The sequence below is a fragment of the Balearica regulorum genome, chromosome 4, assembly GCF_011004875.1.
Source record: "Balearica regulorum gibbericeps isolate bBalReg1 chromosome 4, bBalReg1.pri, whole genome shotgun sequence".
NCBI classification, from domain to species: Eukaryota; Metazoa; Chordata; class Aves; order Gruiformes; family Gruidae; genus Balearica; species Balearica regulorum.
The window spans coordinates 51,721,229-51,742,282 of NC_046187.1; the positions used below are offsets into that span (position 1 = coordinate 51,721,229).

General features: G+C 41.2%; 1 protein-coding gene across 1 annotated transcript; it reads right to left on the reverse strand.

The window, feature by feature from the left end:
* Window positions 1-228: 228 nt before the first annotated feature.
* Window positions 229-9,167, reverse strand: EXOC1L (exocyst complex component 1 like). The gene is made up of 3 exons (XM_075750731.1): window positions 8,838-9,167; window positions 4,655-4,785; window positions 229-2,801 (listed from the first exon to the last, which is right to left on the reverse strand). Exons 1-3 carry the CDS (start codon window positions 8,956-8,958, stop codon window positions 2,538-2,540), a joined length of 516 nt encoding a protein of 171 aa, XP_075606846.1. The 5' UTR covers window positions 8,959-9,167; the 3' UTR covers window positions 229-2,537.
* Window positions 9,168-21,054: the final 11,887 nt, after the last annotated feature.

Sequence of the window (21,054 nt, forward strand, 5' to 3'; positions counted from 1 at the left end):
TGTAAATCTAAGCAGTCCCTAGATTAGGTCCACAAAGATCTTTTAAAGTATTTTTCCTTTTAAGAGTAACTGAAATAATTTACATGGACAATGTCCCTTCTTTCCTTTTGTTTAGTCTGATCGCTTAGTGAAGAATGTCTGAAATATTATGTGATCAGACAGAAGGAATGCCAAACAGATTTTAATTGCATATTGTTCCATATAAAATACAGGCTTATTTGTCTTCTAATATAGTCAGTTTAATGTTTATACAGTACAAGAATAGAAAGATATAAACTACTGAGCCAAGTACATTAAATATGGTTGAGCATTATAGTAATTTTTAGCTTATCAGATACAGACAATTATTGGTCAGGAATTCACTATACCTGTACTTTATTTCAAAAGAATGTTCTGAAGTGCTTATTATTAGAGGTTCTAGGGTTTTATTACAATTACAAGATGAATGATGGGAGCTTTTCCACCCTTGTGCCTATGAAGCAAAGAATTTATAAAGATTACAGAAAACATTGTGACCTCTACAATTAATACACAGTCCAAACAACACAATGTGCCATAGATAACAGTAGTCTGAATTATACTTGCTATTGAAGATGGTTTTGTAGAACCTGGATGTTGGGCAGATAGTTCTTGTAGCTATGGATCACGTTACAACACACATACTTGCACTGGATTATCCCAAAGACGTTCTGAAAAGAGCAACTGCATTTCATAGACAATTACTATAAATACGGTCATTCCCTCTAACAGTATTTAGGTAGCAACTGTAAGACTTAAGTCATTACAAATTCCAGAAGATTTGTGTTACCCGCATAAACTGCCTTCACAACTGTCAAGATATATATAATTACTAAGATTTGGGTTAAAATGAATGTAATTTACAACATCTGCCTAGAATAAATCCATAGCTTCTGAAGATTAGCTAATCAGAGTATGGCCTTTCCTATATACAAGCAATAGGATAACATTTAAAAAGTAGAAAGCTGTACATTTTATACAGTTTTTCAAATATATTCTCACTTATTTGATGTTATTTTGATTTTGAATGCAAAGTACATTTACACAAATGTTTTCAAAGGTGGGAGTTCATGTGTAAGACAACAGTGAAGTATGAGTCACAGCACCCTTGTGCCACCATCCCATTTCACAGACAGCAGGTACTGAGAGAGGACAGTAACCAGCTCATGATTTCCTAGGAGCTATTTACATCCGTCAGCTTTAGGTACATAGCTGGTTTAGTCCACACCTAGTCTCGTGGCTGCCAAAAGAGAACGCACATTTTCTCCTGCAGGACATTCTGACCAGCAGCTTCTCTGAATGACCTTTTGGGTTGGCATTTCTTTATTACACACTATGGGAAGAGCAGCCAACCAGCTTAGCTGACAGACTGGGTAGTATCACTGTGCTTCTTACAGTCAACATTGTTCCGCTTTCAGCTCTTGCTCAATACAGCTTTAATTCATCCTCTGTTTCTACTGTAATGTAATACTGTCACAAGTCCAGCTGTTATTTTTTGTTTTGGGCGAGACGTTCCAAACCACTCAGTAGACTCCATCCCATGTTAAATGTAACTCTAAGTACTATTACACTTTTCAGTAGTGCTCTGAATATGCTAACACATAGCTAGAAACTGGTGAAAATTACTCTCATAATTCCGTGAATTTTGAAAAGTCTGTCACTTGCCTACAAAGTAATTGTAGTACCCAACAACTACTGTTTACATAGTATTTTGTTAACTCTTGGTCCAGAGGTAGAGACATTAAAAAAACCTTTCTGTTCCCTAACCGGACCTGTTCATACATGTGAGCAAAAAAGTGGAAGAAAGAAGATGTTAATGATACAAAAGAAAAATGTTCCAACAGGTCTGACAAATAAAGCAATTCTGCTTCGGAACATTCATTTTCTAAGACAGTACCACAAATAACGGGAAGGCCAAAGGGAGTACTAAAAGCTCTGAGAGAAAAATAATAGAACTGCATCCTTGAAAAGTTGATCCCGTGGTACCTGAATGCAAAACTCCGATTCATCAGGATGAGGGTTTGATTCTTGTATTGATACAGGTGCGATCTTTTTAATGGAGTTCTATATTTCAACACATTTCAAAATGGAAATGTGTGTCATTCTTATACAGAACTCATTTGGTTGCTTTCTTTTTTTTCTAATTCCAGGACATAAATTAACTGTTACTGCTCTTGATGCTTTGAAAATATTTCCAGCTATTAAAGATAATTTATACCTCAAAGAACATATGAGCAAATGCTGAACTCTACTTACATAAGCAGTCGCCACTGACCATGAGAATTACTGGTCTATATTGAAAGTCTCATATATTTGTAATTATTTGCCAGAGTGAGGCCCTCCTGGTATTTATAAATGAATGGTCAATCATTTAAGTAAAAAGTATGTTCCATTTTTTACTTATATGTAAAATTAAAAAGCAGATACTGCATATCACTTACTATCTTTTTGATCAGATGACTTATGAAATGCTGGTCAGTGAAAGTCAGCCAGTCACCTTAGTGTTAGAAAAGGCATCTTTAGGACAAAGGACACAGGGAGAGACATAAAAGGTTGGAAGCATAGAAACATATCCTCATCAGTACTAAGCAATCCCTGTTGTTGGATGACCAGATTGAATCATCGTTTAGGTAGGTGTCATCAAAGTTCACAATCTTCAAGTCCTTCTTAAGGTACATTTCATTCAGTTTGTTTAGTGTTCGAGCAAAGGTATATTTAGATGCGCAACTATATGCTTCCAGATTGTAGACTTTGTGGAAGTGCATATCAAAATATGGATTATCCTAAAAAAATGGAGAGAGAATGAAATCATTACATGCATTACAGATGTTAGAATGGCAATCTATTGTCCTCTGCCCAGCTACATTCAGGGCTTTTTCTCAGTTTGATAGACTTGAAAGGACTCTGCATATTTCTGCTATTCATACTAAAAGCTCTTTTAAAATTTTACAAAGTAGCAGTTTATAATTAGCTGCAATTCTTTGCCATCAGGAGTTTTGCCTGAGTAAAACTTTCAGGGTTTGGCCAAGTGATACGCTGCGCTTTATTAGGATTATACAATCTTGTTTTGAAATGAACCAATTTGTCATGTTGCCTAAAACACACTATATGAAAAGCACTTGCCTTGGACTATAACTATATATGCCTGTCAGAAGAAGAATATTGATTGCCCTTCCTGCCTAAATTGTAATTCTCTCTGCTTTCTGGCTCTTTGGCACAATTAATCCTAGCAGCAGCTAAGTTCTGTTAAATTCTATTGACATGAATAACTATAATGAGTATTTATAGCTGTGTTAATCACCCTATAATTATGAGTTTGAGGTTCATTTAGGCTTTTCTTTAACTAAAAATGAGACAGATTTTGATCATCCCAGTTGTGGAAGACTGAATCATCTCTGAAGGATATTTTAGCACAACACTTCAGAAAAAAAGCTAAAGTAAATTCATGCAGGCATGTGATGAAGGAATTCCTCTGGCTGCCTTGGCTGAGAAAGGGGCAGGAACATCTCCAGAAGCAAGATAAATTGGAGAGGGGATGTAAAGGATTATTAGTTTGGGCTTTTTTTCCTCCTCTGGCCAAAACTGCAAAGAGCTCACAGGGTGCAGGGATACTCTGAAACTGAGCTCACCTCTTCTGTCTCCCAGGTTCCTAGTTTTAGATTCGAGGGCACAGGACAGAATGAGAACAACCACAGTTTGATATTTTCCTCGGAGCAAGGCTCTGAAACCTTTCTTGTGGGCTCTTGATTTCTCTTTCACTAGGATAATGTAATCTGAATTCTATTTTATGTTCCTTTGAAAGCACTTTCAAAGGGAAAAAAGTAATTTTTTCCCGGACTACATTTATTATGCATGGACGACTGATAAAATGTCTTCTCATACATGAAGTAAGATATTCTCCTCGACATACTCTTCTAGCTTTTGTAAAATAGGATTTAATTCTACTTTTGGTGTTGTTCTGTACTGTACTACTGCAGCCTCATTTTACCCTTCTGAAGTTGTATCTGAGAGATCAGGACTTTTTTAGCAGTAATGTCGGCCAGATCTAGCCAAAGCTCGTTCATATTTACCCACTCAAATACACAAATACTCAATCAATCCAAGTAATGTGAGATTAAGCTCCGTGAAAGCGGCACAATTTCCTGAGCAGGTACACCAAACAAGGCACTTGCGTCATATTTTACACATCGACTTTGTCACACAGAGAACAGATTCAGACATTCAAATGACAAGGTCACAGTCTCCATAAGAATATTTAACGAAATTTTGTTTTCAAATACACATTAGAATCTACGGGATTAACTCCAGTTTACACTGGTAGCTGCAGGGGGAGAACTTTTATTCCCAGTTATGATGAACAAATTAGAAAATATCCAGCTTGTCCCTCAGATCTCAACTGCAGAGATAAAGATTACAACAAACAAGAAAAACTCTCCTTCCTCCTCCCCTGCAAAGAGTGCAAATGCGATGTGGAGCCTCTCGCATGCAATAAAACCGAAATTCCTTGGAGGTTTGATTTGTTTTGGTTTTTACATAATTTTCTTTTTCATATAATGCATTTTAATACTTGTATCCCAAATTGGAACACAAGAAAAGTATACTCTAATATATGTATTTAATAATACATAACACTTACAGTATCTGCTTCTTTTCCGTCAATCATCTCCAGATCTTTCAAAAACCACTTTTCAACTATTTCATATTTCTCCTCTCGATCCACTCGCAAGTGTTTAACCATACATATTTCTACTTCTTCACTTTTGTTCACTGCAAGAAAAAAATAGTTTAGATAAGCAAGCAAGTACTTCCCAAAAGTTCCAATAATAAAAGACTTAAACTACATTTTAGATAATAACTTAAATGATGACGGGCATGGCTGTTTAGGGCTATACTGGACTTAATAGTTTCATTTTGCCCAGACAGCAGGAATAGCATCATGTTCTCAACCTATGAAACCTGTCAGCTTTCGGTAGATTCAGGATTTACCTTACCCATCCTATGAAAAGAGAATCTTGGCTGTGAAAAAAGTATTTTCATGTATTTACATGACTCGTGCTATACTTTGCATTCTGTGCATGAAGTTGTCTTACAAAGTCGTTACTTTTTTAAAGCGAAACTCTTATTTCCCTATAAAATATGCAAGTAGGTCACTTAACAAAAATAACATTGAAAATATTTCCTAAAGCTTCAAGTTGCCCAGTGCTATCTTTGTAGAAATTACTATTTTCCACGTGGGCAGGAAACAAGAGTAAAAAGAGCATGAAGACACTCTTTGCAATAACTACTATTATTAATTGATTACATTGAGTGCTGCGTAGGAGATTTCTGTAACACACAGTAATGAGTGTGAAAAGCACCGGAGCCTGAACAGTCTCCTGCACATCCAGCATGATGGCTGCAGGGCAGGCTGCTTCCCCAAGCCATCCGGTAGCCTAAGGTAAAGGCGAGATGTCACCTATGTCTGGCAGGAGCATTTCGACATCATAGCAAGAAGCTACAGATGCAAGAGAAAAATTCTTCTACTTTTAAATACTGCCTGAATTTTTGAAAACCTGTTTTGAAACTCGACTTATTTTCTTATTCCTGTTAAAATGTCTCTTACTTCTCACCTGTTTATAAGAAAATGGTTATTAAATAAAGACAAACAAAGGGCTATATGTTGGAGACTGCAAAAGAAAACAGCCGAAAAATATATAAATTGATTATAATTTCTCTCAGCCTATAGCTTCCCTGCCTGGGAAATACAAATCACTGTTGCTTTTTTTTTTTTTCTGGTCCTATCAGTCGTAGTTGCTCAATGATCTTTAACCAAAGGACCACCACTGTATTCTCTTCTATGGAGAAGTTGCAAGGGTTCTCATTTGCAAGCAAATCTAGTGGGCTAATCTTAGAAAGCGCTCTTCATATTTTCCGTTTCTCCCATTCTGTTTGCTTCCTTGCTTGTGAGGGAATATCTTGTCTCCCTCGGAGTCAAACAGAAGGAAACACGCCCAACCCCAAAAGCCCGCAGTTCTGTCAGAAATACCAGGGGATATCCTAGTGGCCCCCAGGTCCCACACACCGCCACTTCTCTGCCGTAGCCTCATGCAGGAGTGGAAATCATATGACATAAGGACAGAGCATAGATGCACTTGGAATAACACCACCAGGAGCATGTCCTGCCCAGTGGTGAAACTTGGGCAGGCTTTTTTCAACTAAAAACAAACAAACAAAATATCTCTTTACATTTCCTGCATTTTAGATATTGCTTGTTCTTGCACTCAGTTAACAGAGTTAAAGGAAATTTGTTTTTTTTATGTAGAACATGAGCTCAGATCTACCGTGTCATTCTATTAAACTCTAAAAGCTTTTCTTGGGCTGGGTATGGCTATGGCAATGCCTTCATAGAGCACAAACTATTTCTTAAGGTCTTCCATCGACTGCACACCTTTTTTAGCATCTCCGTTGGATAATACAACGTTATCCCTACCATTCTTCTCAGGCATACCAATAGTGGGTTGTGGAAATCCCCGAAGATGGTTGCATTTCAGCTTTATGCTCTTCTAGGGTTTATAAAGCATTTAGTGAAAGGACATTGTCTTCATGCGAGAACTGGGACTTGCTATTTTGAAAAGGAAGGGAAATAATGTTGGGTATATGGCACAAAGATAAGGTTGTTCAGTTATCCACACCAAGATTTTGTTGTAATACCGATTTCAAAAGGCACAGACTTCTAAAGTTTTGCCTATATATAGTTCGACTGGTTTATGTATTTATTTGTTTTTGTTATGGCAATTTGAAATCAACAGGAATATACTGAGGTTGCATTGCAGGGATAAGATTTTAGATAATGTGTTTTGCTCCTAGAGAATCACAGCAGATTACAGCAGCTGCTGGCAGGCAGACGGAACCCATCTTTCAGAGTCAGGTTTCCACTCACCACTTACTTGACTATGCCTGAATATATTAAGAGAGTTTAATATTGTATACTGGAGAGATCTCACTCTTAATACTCTACATAAATTTTCCTTTATGTCTTCAGAGACTTTCAATCTGTTAATCTGATTAGAGGCTTTCTTTAATGGCTTGTTCTCCTCTACCTGAAAAATAAATTTTTAGTCAAGATTTTAAAGGTTCATAATGTTATTTCTCCTCAGATGAACTGTTTAGATCTACCACATGCAACTAAACATACTTCTACCAGATAGTTCTATAAACTATGAATCAGGTTGGGATTTCTGTACATTTAGAAGCCCTGTGACGTTCAGGAATCCATTACTTAAAACTATTTTTACAGTTCTAAAATACATGAGTGCAGGGAACGTAGCTTGCTCAGTATTTCCAGTAATCTGTACAACAACTTAAATATTCTAAAGACTTCAGATATTTAGAAAGATAATGAACACAGAATACAGTTGACATAATCCCATATTGGATGTTAACCCAATCTATGTCTCAAGTACATCGATTATTTCTACCTGTTATATGTATTTTGAACCTGAAAAGGAAATAGACTGGAAGAAGCATTTACTTCAATTTAACTACTTATAGATGAGAGTATTTCTCTTTTTTACTATCTTTCAGTGTTATGAAATTTAAAAAAAACCAACAAAACCCCAAGATTTTCTGAAACTTTGTTCTAAAAACAGTGTGAAGCAGATGCTCTTGAAATGAAATTTAGTAAAAGCCAGATAATTCAGTTTATCACAGCAATGTTGTTTTACTCACAGTTCTTCCCAATCACTAACTCAAATTTGTATTTATTTAAACCACAAATCTAGTTTATTATTACCAGAGTAATTGGGACAAGATGTAGGTCATTAGATCAAGACCAGGGGATAGTGCAAAAGCTCTACAGATGACAAACGTCTCCTGCAATGCTAATGCAGTTTTACGCTTCCTTACGGAAAACCTAATCCGAACTACAGTAAGGTATTGCTCTTTCAACAGCGGATCAGGCACTCGCAGCACGCCACGTCCTGAACACTTTGAGCAGCTGTGCTGGAAAGCGTCACGTTTCCCCGCCGGTATTAACGCTCAAACCCGTATGAATCAGAAATGGGGGGAAACGCGGTTTCTGAAGGCTGCTGGCAGCGCGGGGACAGCGACCTGGGCTTCGGGCCGTGCCGGGGAGCTGCCGCAGCTGCGGCCGGCGGGGCGGGCCCGGGGCTGCAGCCGCCCCGCACCGAGACGCTCCCCGCTCCCGCCCCGCCGCCGGCCGGCCCCGGCCCCGGCTCCCTCGCACACCGGGGGACGCGCACCCTCGCATCCCCACGCACCGGGCAGCCCCGCTCCCTCGCACACCGGGGGACGCGCACCCTCGCATCCCCACGCACCGGGCAGCCCCGCTCCCTCGCACACCGGGGGACGCGCACCCTCGCATCCCCACGCACCGGGCAGCCCCGCTCCCTCGCACACCGGGGGACGCACACCCTCGCATCCTCACGCACCGGGCAGCCCCGCTCCCTCGCACACCGGGGGACGCGCACCCTCGCATCCCCACGCACCGGGCAGCCCCGGCCCCGGCCCCCTCGCACACCGGGGGACGCGCACCCTCGCATCCCCACGCACCGGGCAGCCCCGGCCCCGACCCCTCGCACACCGGGGGACGCGCACCCTCGCATCCCCACGCACCGGGCAGCCCCCGCTCCCTCGCACACCGGGGGACGCGCACCCTCGCATCCCCACGCACCGGGCAGCCCCGGCCCCGGCCCCCTCGCACACCGGGGGACGCGCACCCTCGCATCCCCACGCACCCCCCCGCGCCCACGCGCTGCCATCCTCGGGCGCCCACTCGCGCACGCCCAGGCGCTGACCCAGGCGCCCGCACCCCCCGGTACCTGCGGCGCACAGGTAGCAGCGCTCGGCGCCCGAGCCCTCCACCTCGATGAATTCGTGCAGCCTCTGCCGCCGGGGGCCGAACAGCCTCTTCGCCAGGTCCTCCTTCACCAGCGAGGACATCGCCCCCGTCGGCGAAGCTGCTCGGCGGCGGGTACCGGGCCCCCGCGCCCCGCAGCAGCCGCGCCGCGCCGGGTACCCGCGGGGCACCGCGGCGGAGGCTGCCCCCTCCGCGGGGGAGGCATCGCTAGCAGCGGCCCCCGGCGGGGTCCCGCTGCCCGGGACCGGCCCCTTGCACCGCCGGGGCCAGCCACCGTTAAGGCTCCGTCCCCCGGCGCGGGGAGAGGCCGGGCGGCGGATCTCCCCGCCCCACGCGTGCCCGCCCTCCCTCTCTCCCTCCCTCCCTCTCTGTGCCGGCGGGGGCCCGGGGCCGCCCACGGGCGAGACGCTGCCGTTGCGGAGGGCCGGTGCTGGCTGTGCTGCCCCGCCGGTGCCGGGACCGCGTGGGGCCTGAGTGGGGGTCCCGGCGGCCGGGGCGGGGCGGGGGTGCCGTCGGGGCGCCCGGCCGGGCTGCTTCCCTGCCGGAGGAGGACAGCGTGAGCGAGGAAACACGCAAAGTAATCACACTAAAGGCAGTTTACAAAAAAAAAAAAAACAACCCCCAAAACCCCACCCCCCCCAAAAAAAGAGTTGTCAATTAGTGCAATTCTTTTTATCAGTAGAAAACAGTAATTCCTTATAAAAGGAATTACATAGCCTTACGGCTGTTACTGCTGGTACTATACTAATAGCTTTATGGCTGTTAATGGAGTTACGGGGAAAACTACCTTCTGCCATTCCTTATGAACAGAAAGTGAACTCGGCTCCCTGCAACAGGAGTCCTCGGGGCGCAGGTGCAGCCTGGGGACTGGAGGAAACTGCCATCCTCAGTGTGGTTGCATACGTGGGGGGCCTGATACATCAAGCACAAGTATTCGCAGAAATTCTGGTTGTTCCTGCAGGTGTGTGGGTAGAGTTCTTGGGGGCAAGTGCTCTTCTGACTTCAGTACCTGCAGCAGCCTGTGTTAGAGTGCTCCCTTTGGACTCACTCATGGCTGCTTATAGAGGTTGGATGTGCTCTTCTAATTCTTACACTCAAGCTTGTTATGTCTAAATACCTTATTGGGTTTTCATTCTTACAGTCTCAATATAACTTAGAATGGAATCTAACCTGACAATAAAACTGAGTGCTAAAGAGAAGACTTAGAAGGTGAGGTGAAAAATCTGAGGATTTTTTAAAAAAAAAAGTTTTTTGACAATATTATTAGAATAATTTAGTGCCATAGGTCTACATGGTGCTTTGCTGAAGTGAATCAAAATGGAATGAAGTAAAATGATGATGTAAAATTAGGGAAAATTGTCCTCTGCTATAGATAGTAAGCATATTGGCTAGATGAGTGGGAAAGGGATGGAAAAGAAATTAGAAGATTTTGATTTATTCTGCTTCCTTTTGGTCCCATGTATTTGGAAACACAGTTGTGATTCTTAAATCTATAGGTTAATGTTCATCCCTGCTTTGGGAGAGTAAAGTTACTCTAAGCATCATATTGTGCATATATTTTATTAGTACAGGACTTAAGGACAAATTTAATCTCTCACCTTTAAAGGCTTATTTTAGGAAAAGAACATGATGCTCGCTTCCAAACCGAGCCAACTGCATGTCAGGAAAGTGCCTTGCTGTGGAGACCTTCCACTGGATAGCTGAGGCTCAGGGATGCCCAGATGCCTGTCCACAACTTTGATGACCTGGCCACGCCTGAAATATGGGAGTGATCTACAAATTGGCTGACACTTCACAGTCCCTCCTCTTTTTCTGCCGGCCTTTGGCAGAAATGTCAAGGCCTTGCTGAGGCTCCTCGTGCCACCAGTGTTAACAGTGTCATGGCTGGAGGTTTCAGTGTTCGTACTCAGTGCCAGAGTCCTCATTAGGAAGCTGGTCCTGACTCAGCTCCAGTCCGTAGCTCATGTTGCATCTCAGATGCTTGAATATGTTTGTGCAGTTTTGAAGCAACAAATGTACAGACAAAAATACCATCTGAAAAATACCTTCAACTCTGGAAGAATTTTCCATCGGTTTTTCCCTTGTGAAAGATTCAGCTGACAGTGGAGAAACTGCCTGGGTGGTGAGTGAAGCGTCACTGGCATCTTGGAAGTGATGGAGCTGAAAGGATAGTGGTGTGGAGCTCTGGTCTTTCTTGAGTTAGATTTTTATTTTTTGTAGTTTGATCAAACTGTAAGTCATTCTGCCTCAGTTTTCACAAGAGTGTTTTGAGGTTTGGTATATTAATACTCTTAAACTTTTGTCTTTTCAGATATTTGGCATATTAATATCGTACCAGTCTGGTCAGTAGTATATGGCTAGTAGAAATTTGTACATTAAGGGAGCTTGACATTGAAAGCCATGACTGGGCTTTAGAGCCGTGCAGGTGCTATCTGAGCAGCGCTAATGAATGTACAGCTGCTCCCCCACCTCCTGCCTTCTTCTGTCCATGCCTGCTTAGATTTCACTGTGTGGAAAGAGCATTGCCTGCGTACTGACTAGCATCTGTTGTACAGGCTGGGTAAGTGTGAGGCTCATGGCAAACACAGTCATAAATATCTGCATACTAGGTCCCAAAACATCTACTCTTAAAGCACAGGCACATAGAGAAATTACAGTTTTCATACTTAGAAATCTTTTGGAAAAGGAGCAAAAGGTTCTGGTAACATATAATAATTTACATATTTCTACCTGTTAGATGGAGCTGTCCCAAAGAAAAGAAAACTAGTATGTAGACTTTGATAAAAGATTCCTGTGGATTTGTTTCTGAGCTGTTGTGCATGCAGATAGTACTCAGAAGATCCTATCCTGTGATGTAACTATTTTCTTCATACCTCCTCTTAAATCAGATTATATTTCAAAAAGTATTATAGAGGTTAAATTACTTCTGCAATATCCTTTAATGCATTCTCAAATGCTACATTAAACAGCCACTCTGAGTATATGCATAGGCAGGTACAATGGTGATTTTAATGTTGAATGTTTTAATAAGAAAGAGAAAAAAATTGTAATTCACTGTTGCTCTTCATTCTTTTGATTCTTTATTCACCCATCCTCTGTTAGAACATAGCAGGACAGTTTTGGCACAGCTGGTATCAGGGCTACCTGTAGTATTTTGGATAATGCCCATAAACACTATTTTTTTTTCATATCTATCCTATTCTTCATAGTCTTTTCTCCATTCTTAGAATACAGTGGGGAGAAATTACTATCCCATTTTGCAGGTGACTCACAAAATCATTTTCTTCCTCTCTATTTCTCTACTACTTTGCTGCCTTGGGTGGACTGGAAATAAGGCTTGGTAGGCTTTAGAATCTCCTTCCTCTGCAGCATGCATAAAGCTAATTTTTATGTCTCCTTGTTTGGTTGTCAGTATATAAAAATTTTTGAAGGATGATTCTTGCAGTAGGTAAAGAACATCTGCAGTGCCTGCCCAGAGCTTCTTGCCTACTTACACGTTCTTCTGTCATCTGGTGCCTTGCTCTGTTTCTGTTCTCCCTGTTGCTTTTCTGCCAGTATTATGCCATTCTTTCTTTTTTCCATTTCATCTTCTGCAACATGTACCTATTATGGACTTAGAGGCTCTTTTTAGATGACTCATGCAAAAAATAACACATATTTCACATACAAAGCTAGAGTTTAACTGAGAGCAGGTAAGCACCTCTATACATGCGTAAGCATGCTTTCACTGCAAAAGAAGCATGCTCAATTCAAGGCTAAGGTAGGAAATCCCGGTATTTTGCAATTTGAAGCTCTCCAGGCCACTCAAATTTCACCCCACCCTAAACCTGCCATTACAGGCTTCTCCTTTAGTATTTCTTCTTGCTATTGTTATTTCTGAATGGAAAAAGCCACACTGAAACAGTTTCCTAGAAGCTAAGTGGATGTTTTGAGTGATGACATTTCAGATCCACCTTACCTGCAATACTGTAAGCCTAAATCCTGACAGTTCATAACTGAAAGCCAACAGTTGGGCAGTAACTTACCCAGCCACGGTCTGGGATCAGCTTCCCATTCTGGCATCCAACACCCCAACCAGCCATCCCTACCTCAGCTAATCGTGCCCATGAACATGTGTCGTATACACATAAACCAGAACAAATTAAACTCCTTGTTACCAGTGCCACTGTGTTGGGTTTGCTTGGCAAGGTTTTGGTAGCAGGGGAGGGGGCTACAGGGGTGGCTTCTGTGAGAAGCTGCTAGAAGCTTCCCCTGTGTCTGACAGAGCCAATGCCAGCCGGCTCCAAGATGGACCCGCCGCTGGCCAAGGCCAAGCCAATCAGCGCCTCTGTGATAACATATTTAAGAAGGGAAAAAAAAACAGTTAGGGAGAGCTTTTGCAGCCGGAGAGAGGAGTGAGAAGATGTAAGAAACTCTGCAGACACCAAGGTCAGTGCAGAAGGAGGGGGAGGAGGTGCTCCAGGCGCCAGAGCAGAGATCCCCCTGCAGCCTGTGGTGAAGACCATGGTGAAGCAGGCTGTCCCCCTGCAGCCCATGGAGGAAGGATGAGGGGGTGTAGAGATTCCACCTGCAGCCTGTGGAGGACCCCACGCCGGAGCAGGTGGAGGCACCTGAAGGAGGCTGTGACCCCGTGGGAAGCCCACGCTGGAGCAAGCTCCTGGCAGGACCTGTGGACCCGTGGAGAGAGGAGCCCACGCCAGAGCAGGTTTGCTGGCAGGACTTGTGACCCCGTGGGGGACCCCATGGTGGAGCATCTTGCTCCTGAAGGTCTGCACCCCGTGGGAGAGATTCACGTTGGAGAAGGTCGTGAAGGATTGTCTCCCGTGAGAGGGACCCCATGCTGGAGCAGGGGAACGATGAGAGGAGTCCTCCCCCTGAGGATGAAGAAGCGGCAGAAACAACGTGTGATGAACTGACCGTAACCCCCACTCCCCGTCCCCCTGTGCCGCTGGGGGGGGGGGGGGAGGGCAGAGGTTGAAGCCGGGAGTGAAGTTGAGCCCGGGAAGATGGGAGGGGTGGGGGGAGGTGTTTTAAGATTTGGTTTTATTTCTCATTCCTCTACTCTGTTTTGCTTAGTAATAAATTAGATGAATTCCCTCTCTAAGTTCAGTCTGTTTTGCTCGTGACGATAATTAGTGAGTGATCTCTCCCTGTCCTTATCTCGACCCATAAGCTTTTTGTTATACTTTTTCTCCCCTGTCTAGAGAAGGAGGGGATTGATAGAACGGCTCTGGTGGGCACCTGGCGTCCAGCTAGGGTCAACCCACCACAGCCATAAACCATTTTAAATTCAAACTTAACTTGGATTTACCTGTAACTGTCCACACAGATGAATTACAGATGTTTGTGAAATCTGCACCCCCTACCCCAGGCTTGCAGTGGTCTACAAAGGAAAGTGAAAGGTCTGCAACATGAAGTAGTCACCAGGGGAGTGTCTTAGACCTTTCTGCCAAATATTAATTACTTCTGATCCTTTTTTGTACCCTGTCTTTTCCCTGCAAACTTTTCCCATGTCCAAATACAGTTATCCTTACTGTACCCAGATCATTAACTTTAATAGATGGAGTAGCATGTCCTAAATGGATAAATCTCTCTAATCTTTATTATTTGTCAGTCACACTGTTCTGGTAAAAACCAATTCACCAGCTTTAGGAACAATATCGATAATGAGTCCCTATACTCCTTTGGATCTACTAATGTGCATTAGTATATGCACGTAACGGATTACTTGGGGCTTGATCCAAAACCCATTAAGTCAGTAACAAGTTTTCTTTTGATTTTGTTGGGCTTCAGAGTAGTCATTACTGGAACAGCAGAATAGTCACCACGTTTAGGTGGGACTTTACTGTGTTCTGCATGTTGAAGCCCTCCAGAGAATGTACATTTGATGTCTCTCTCAAATTCCCAGCAAGAAGCACACCTTTAAAAAGCAGTGTTTGCTGGAAGCATCTTTCCCATTGCTCCTTGCTTGACAATGTTACAAAATGAAAAGAAGGAAGGAAAATACACCATTCAGAATAATCTCTTAGAGCTGCAAAGGATCCCTGTAGGCTGAAAAACATAATTTATCATTTTATTTAAGTTAGGCTTTACTTTTCTCTAGCTGTTGTCTCTGAGGGTTCAGCCAGACGTGATTTTCTCTGTTAACACTTAGTTTATTGTCTGTCAGTATTCTTCACAGCTTTAGGGCTCCAGACCACTTTCTTAGCATCATAGGTGAGATTTTAGAGTATAAGCTGGAAATCATGAAAAACATTCTACAATGAGCTGGCTGTATAGAGAGATTTCCAAAGCTGACTTCAGAAAACTAATTCTGAATGATCATCATTTGTTTTCTCCCTCTTGTTACTAATGATTACTTTTCTCTGGTCTCTTTTCCCACTGACATTTATAGATGATCTGGCTCCTAGTTATGGCTAGTTATTCACTTGTTTTGATAACTATGCAATAAAATTAGATCCCTGTGTAGTGAAGCATAAAACTAGTTAAGTTGTACTGAAAACTGTTTGAAGCACCAGAGATAACAGTGTTTTATTCAGAAGTGCTATTCAGTGAGGTATGGCTTGAGTCACTTAGATTTAAAATAGAAACATAAAAATACATGCTGGAGAAGATATCAGTTGGTTAAAATGTTTTTGTAGAACTACTTTTCTCCTGAATTCCTTTTGGGATCCCATTAAGAGTCCCATACCAACCTCAGGACATACAGATGCTCAGAGGATGACTCAAGATCTTACCAATTCTGATAAAGAACACTAAAACCCAAATATGATTGGTTTCTCTACTGTTATAATGTGATTACTCAGTTTAAACAGAAGACTGTTCACCCTTCTTGGAAGAAATGAGATTAAAGAGTTTATGTGAGATTTTAATTAACTGAAGCTCGAATTTGTCAAGCTTATACTGAGCACTATGGTTTATCATCCTCAAAATGTAATCATGACCGTCATTTGGACAAATGATGCCACAGCATGCCAACATCCCATCCAAAGCTTTCCTTTCAACAGAACATGCATACTTGTTCTTGATAGAATAGTAACCAGATGCTGTTTTACGGATGAACTTTGGAAGCATACTTTGAAACATAACTCATAAGTAGGAAGCATCCATTTCTTCTATGAAGAATTTATATGTGTTGAATTTTACACATATATGAGCTAAAAATTAGGGCCTTAAGTGAGTTAACTTTTATGATAAGAGTTTAGGTTTCTGTTCAACAAAGCACATAATAATGCATTGATAAATTGGAGCCATATTTAATTAACAACATAAAATCCTGGCATGATGGATTCAGCACTTTATTATTCAAATATAATCCATTCAATGTCATACAGTTTTCTTTGTGGAGGTAAAACCCTAAAGACAGTAGTAAAATAAAAAAAAATTAAAAAAAGCAGTAACAAAAAGTTCTTTAAAAAATCCTGTGACTTTCTAGGCATGCAAATGACTGTTAATCTTCTGACGGCTGGAAGCTTTTGAAAACTTCGCTCAGGATTTTGACAGCTGTGTTTAAAACTGTAACTCTTCATAGCCTGTTTTATAAAAATACAAGGGAGAAAGCACAGTAGAGAGTTACATTGACCAAAATGTTAAGAAATATCTTAATAAATACATTTGAAGTAAATTAGGTTGTGATGCCAACCAAACTGCCCTTTTATTTTCTCATTTGTTTGCTATTTTTTGAATAAACCCAGTTTTTCTTCAAGAGTTACCCAGGGCAACTTTAACAGATATTCTGTCAAATGCCTCTTCATACTTTTAAATATTATTTTCATCTCTACCTCTGTAGTCTCTAGTAATAAATTTCATTTGTCTTGGCACAAGAACCATTCTCTTCTCTCATGAAAATTGAACATTATTATTAATGTAGATAGTCAATTACTTCAGATTAATGCGGATTTATATTTAAAATCAATACATCAACGTGATGCAAAGCGCTCTTAAAACACTATAAACTTCTGCTGGATATCTAATCCGTTTTTAAAAAATTCATAAAGAGTCGGGAATCTATACAACTGCATAATTTGTATGGATAGTGTATTTAGGGGATGAGCACATAGTTGACAGTTGTGTGTCTTAAAATGCATTTTATTCTATATAGATCTTTATAAGTTCTTGTTTTGTCAGTTACTCAAAAAGATTAACGTCAAATACATTTAGAGAAGAAATAAAATACAAAAATGTTGAGAGTAAGTTTAATTCATCACAGGAAAAAGGTAGTAAGGGAATGGTGGACACATCTCCAAATGCTTTCAAAGGTGGCTGGCATTGTCGAAGAATAACTTTAGTCAATTATAAAATACAGGGTTCAGTATAAGGATAATTAACTGAGATGTAATGACCCAGCATTTACAGATTACGTGATCTGATCTTAAACTAGTTTCTAGCTTCATCTTCATGGAGCCAGGAGGATTCGTTGCAATGAAGGCAAATGGCCGTTCTGCATTGTGCAGTTTAGTTGGACCCCTGCACATGGAAGAAACTACTCAAAGCTGAAACTACTAACAAGACTAGTAGGTCATTCACCTTTCTCAAGGCAGGATCAACCCACTCTAGCTCATTTGTGTGGTCTGCTCTTAATCAGAGCCACAACTTCTATAGTGCTCATAAAGTCTTGTATCTTGCATACCGAACTGTAGCACTCACAGAACTCTAATACCGTCCTGTTTGCCTTACCCACCTGGCATCTTTAGGGCTCTCTGGGTGCATAAAATGAGCATGATTTGATGCCGGGCATTTGAAAAGAGGAGTAGGTGTCCAGGGAGAACTTCTGCTTTTTTGACTTGGGAACTCCTTAACATTTGGTGATGAAAACTTGGATTCATTATGGTTTTTTCTTGATCTTTATTCAATTCTTATATTTCACCCCATAACTGGGGAAAAAAAATTACATATTAGTGTAAGTTCAGTAAAATAAAACTACAGGATGCTTCGTCTTTTTTCTTGTCTGAATTTTGACTTAGAACTAGAGAATATTGCACTAAGATGGGAAAAAGTGTAGGTCAACCTCTTCTTGTCTCAGGCTTCAGCGTGTAACCTGGATTACGCTAGCATCATCTGTTCCCCACTGTCTTCTCATGGTAGTGAAAGATCTTGACTGTCTGAGTAGTGCTTTTCAGCTGGCCAATGTTACTTCCACATATGGTTCACATTTTCCTATAATTATGTTTCATAGTCTCCCTTTCTCTCCTTCTGGAGACAGACATATAATACATTAATTGTATTTTCCTTCACATTAGCATCTTGGTAAAGAACTGGATGAAGACAAAGAAAGATCCTTGCCCTGTGGAGGTGTAGACGAGGACACTGGTTTGGTATGGCTGATCTCTACCCGTGAGTGCACACTGCTTGTGGCAATGAACCAAAGTAGTCAAGAGTGCACTGATGGCCTGAGACTGCGTAATCAGAACATCATGAGTCCTGTCCACTGGAAGGTCTGTTCCACCTGCAGCATTTACTGTGTGAAGCAGATATATCTGTAAAATCATCGTTAAGGAGGAAATTCTTTTCTCCAAACATATTTTATACTGCTGTTGGAAGTATAAGCAGTATTTGCTGAAAGTCAGGTAGCTGGATTTATGGGAAAATCTTTGCTAAACACTGGTTTACATGGACTTTTTGAATTAGTTGTTATCTAAATGAAATTTTAGAGAAAATTACTATGGGTCTTTGAAAATATGCTGTGCAAAGTGACATGGCAAAAGATGATATGCAAATTGTAAATAAATGGCTAATATTTTATTGTATAAAAAGCCATGGCTGGATCATGAGGCAATAGTGTGACGTCTGCACACTGTGACCATGAGAGTGATTGATACAGAAGCCTGGCAAAACTTATATCCACAATGCATTAAGTGTATAAATAAAAAAAATTCTGCTACTTTGCCTCTTGGGACTCAAAACTGTTCAAATCTGTCACTTTTAAAAATGTTTTCACTGAAGGATAACTGAATAAAATGAGCAAACAATATTCCAGCAGCGTACTTTATGGTTTTTGCAGTCTTGAACAGACAGAAGCAGTCTTCATGAAAAAAAAAAGCATCACTTACATTGGTCATAAAATATAAAATACCCACAAATCCATCATTTTGATGAGAAGGTTCATTCAATTTCACTGTTTAGTCAATCCAAGCTAGAGACTGCCAATTTTTTTTCATTTTTTGGTAAAATTTTCCAGTTGCCTGGAAACAATACTGAAGAAAAGTAACAAATGTATTACACATGCACACATATATACATAGTGATTTAAGCATATTGCAACAGAATAGTGAAGTTTCATTGTGTCTGCCAAACAAAAAACCATTTCAGAATCAAGCCCTTCTGTTGAACTAATTAATTAATTTATTCTGGAACTATTTAAACTTGGTTTCCAAAGAACTTCTGCCTGGTGGCTGGTTGATTTTTTAGCGGAGTTGCACCATGGCTGTGTGGGAGCTATTCCCTGCTTAGACATCAGACCAAGCTGGTGAGAGCTGCTGTGAATGTCCTAACCACAGGAAAAATTTTGATCATAATTAATGTCTTATTGGATGCCCGAGAATCCACATCACCTCAGTTTCAGCTTCTTCTGGAGTGGGTGCTCTGACAGAGCATGGACTCCAGCTGAAGCACTTACTGGTCTGGGTGTGCTCTCTCTGGTGTGCAAATGTTTCAAAAGTCAATCAATAACATTGACCAAGAGATGGAAAAAATTGGTATGTGGCAATAATGCTCGCACGCACTTGCACGTGTGCATTTTGTACAATTGCAGATGCCATGTTTTCTAGGCTAGAGTGTTGCAGATGCTTATGATGGTTTAAATTATAAATGTATATTTTAAATAATGTAGACATAGCAACGTGTGTGCCACTGTTTCCTTGCTGTATACTATTTTTTCATTGCTTTGCTTTGCTCCTCTCCAGCTGTTTACCCTTGAAGCAAATGAATAATCTCATTGGATTAACTGTTCTCATATTTAAAACAAAGTAGATGCATCAATGTTTAAGCCATTTGGAAATGTTTTTCTTTCATTCAGATAATAACTTTTTGTACACCCTTACTTTTTCTAGATACGTTGGCAAGAGTCCAGCAATGCAGTGGGCAATGTTCAGCTTAGGCTGTCTCATGTTGAAAGAGATCTGTTATTCAAAACCAGTGATTATTTTACAGGTAACCTGGTTGATGTTTTTAATGTCTACGTATTCTCCATGGTAAGAGTGCACAGGAAGAGTAGCTCTGATACCAAGAAGATAAAACAGCCATATTCAGCCAAAAGGGAGATTTCCCCTGCTTCTCAGTATCCTGCCTTGACTCTGACGTGGAGTATCGGTACAGAAAGAATCCAGGTCGGGATCGTGCAGAGTGGTCTTTCCTAAACTCAGCTGGATCCTGGCAATCAACGTCTTGGGGACTTTCTAAGCCTGAGGTTGTATTCAGTCCGTTAAGTTTAGTAGCCATCAGTAGATCTATATTCTATGAAATTATCTAATTTCATTTTTCAATTATTTATACTTTTGTCCTCCTTAGCATCCTGTGGTAGTGAGTTCCATAATTCAGTTAATATGTTGGATAAAAAAATATTACCTTTGTTCATTTTAAACCTGCTATCTGATAATACCTTTGGCCATCTCCTACTGCTTGTGTTCTAAGAAATAGTGAATGGTTATTTTCTATTTCCAAACTGTGATTTTATAGTCTTTTATCATATCCTCCCCGTTAATAATTTAATTTGTAAATGGAAAGATCCTAACCTGTTTATACTCTCCTTACATCTCTGATCAGTCTTGCTACACTTGTCTCAAGTTTTTTCTTGTTCTCCTTTTGGAGAGGGTCTCTCAGCTGAAAGTAGCAGCCCATTAAAATGCCACCTATTTGTCAGTCACTGTCAGCTCTAGATTTGACCAACGTGATAAATTTTGTATTCTCAATAAATTTTGAGAATTCATTATTTATTCCTTTATTCCAGGTTCCTTGTCCATATGTTGGACAGTTTAGGCCCCAATGCAGATCCTTGAAGGGCCTGAAACAACTGTTTTCACTGTGAAAACTAACCATTTGTTTCTGCCTTTTGTTCCCTCTCTTTTCCCTCCTCATGGGTTGATGGAAGGAATTTCCTTTTTATCCCGTGTCAGCCTTAGCTATGTCAGTCTCTCTGTTTCTAGTTCCCTTCAGAGACTTTGGTGAGAGCTTGTAGAAATCTC

Excerpts from the sequence above, each read along its gene's own strand:
- EXOC1L (XM_075750731.1), bottom strand. The coding sequence starts at position 8,958 with ATGTCCTCGCTGGTGAAGGAGGACCTGGCGAAGAGGCTGTTCGGCCCC. Across the intron at positions 4,786-8,837 it reads CTGCTACCTGTGCGCCGCAG|TGAACAAAAGTGAAGAAGTA; the intron begins GTACCGGGGGGT and ends TTTTTCTTGCAG. Across the intron at positions 2,802-4,654 it reads ACGGAAAAGAAGCAGATACT|GATAATCCATATTTTGATAT; the intron begins GTAAGTGTTATG and ends CCATTTTTTTAG.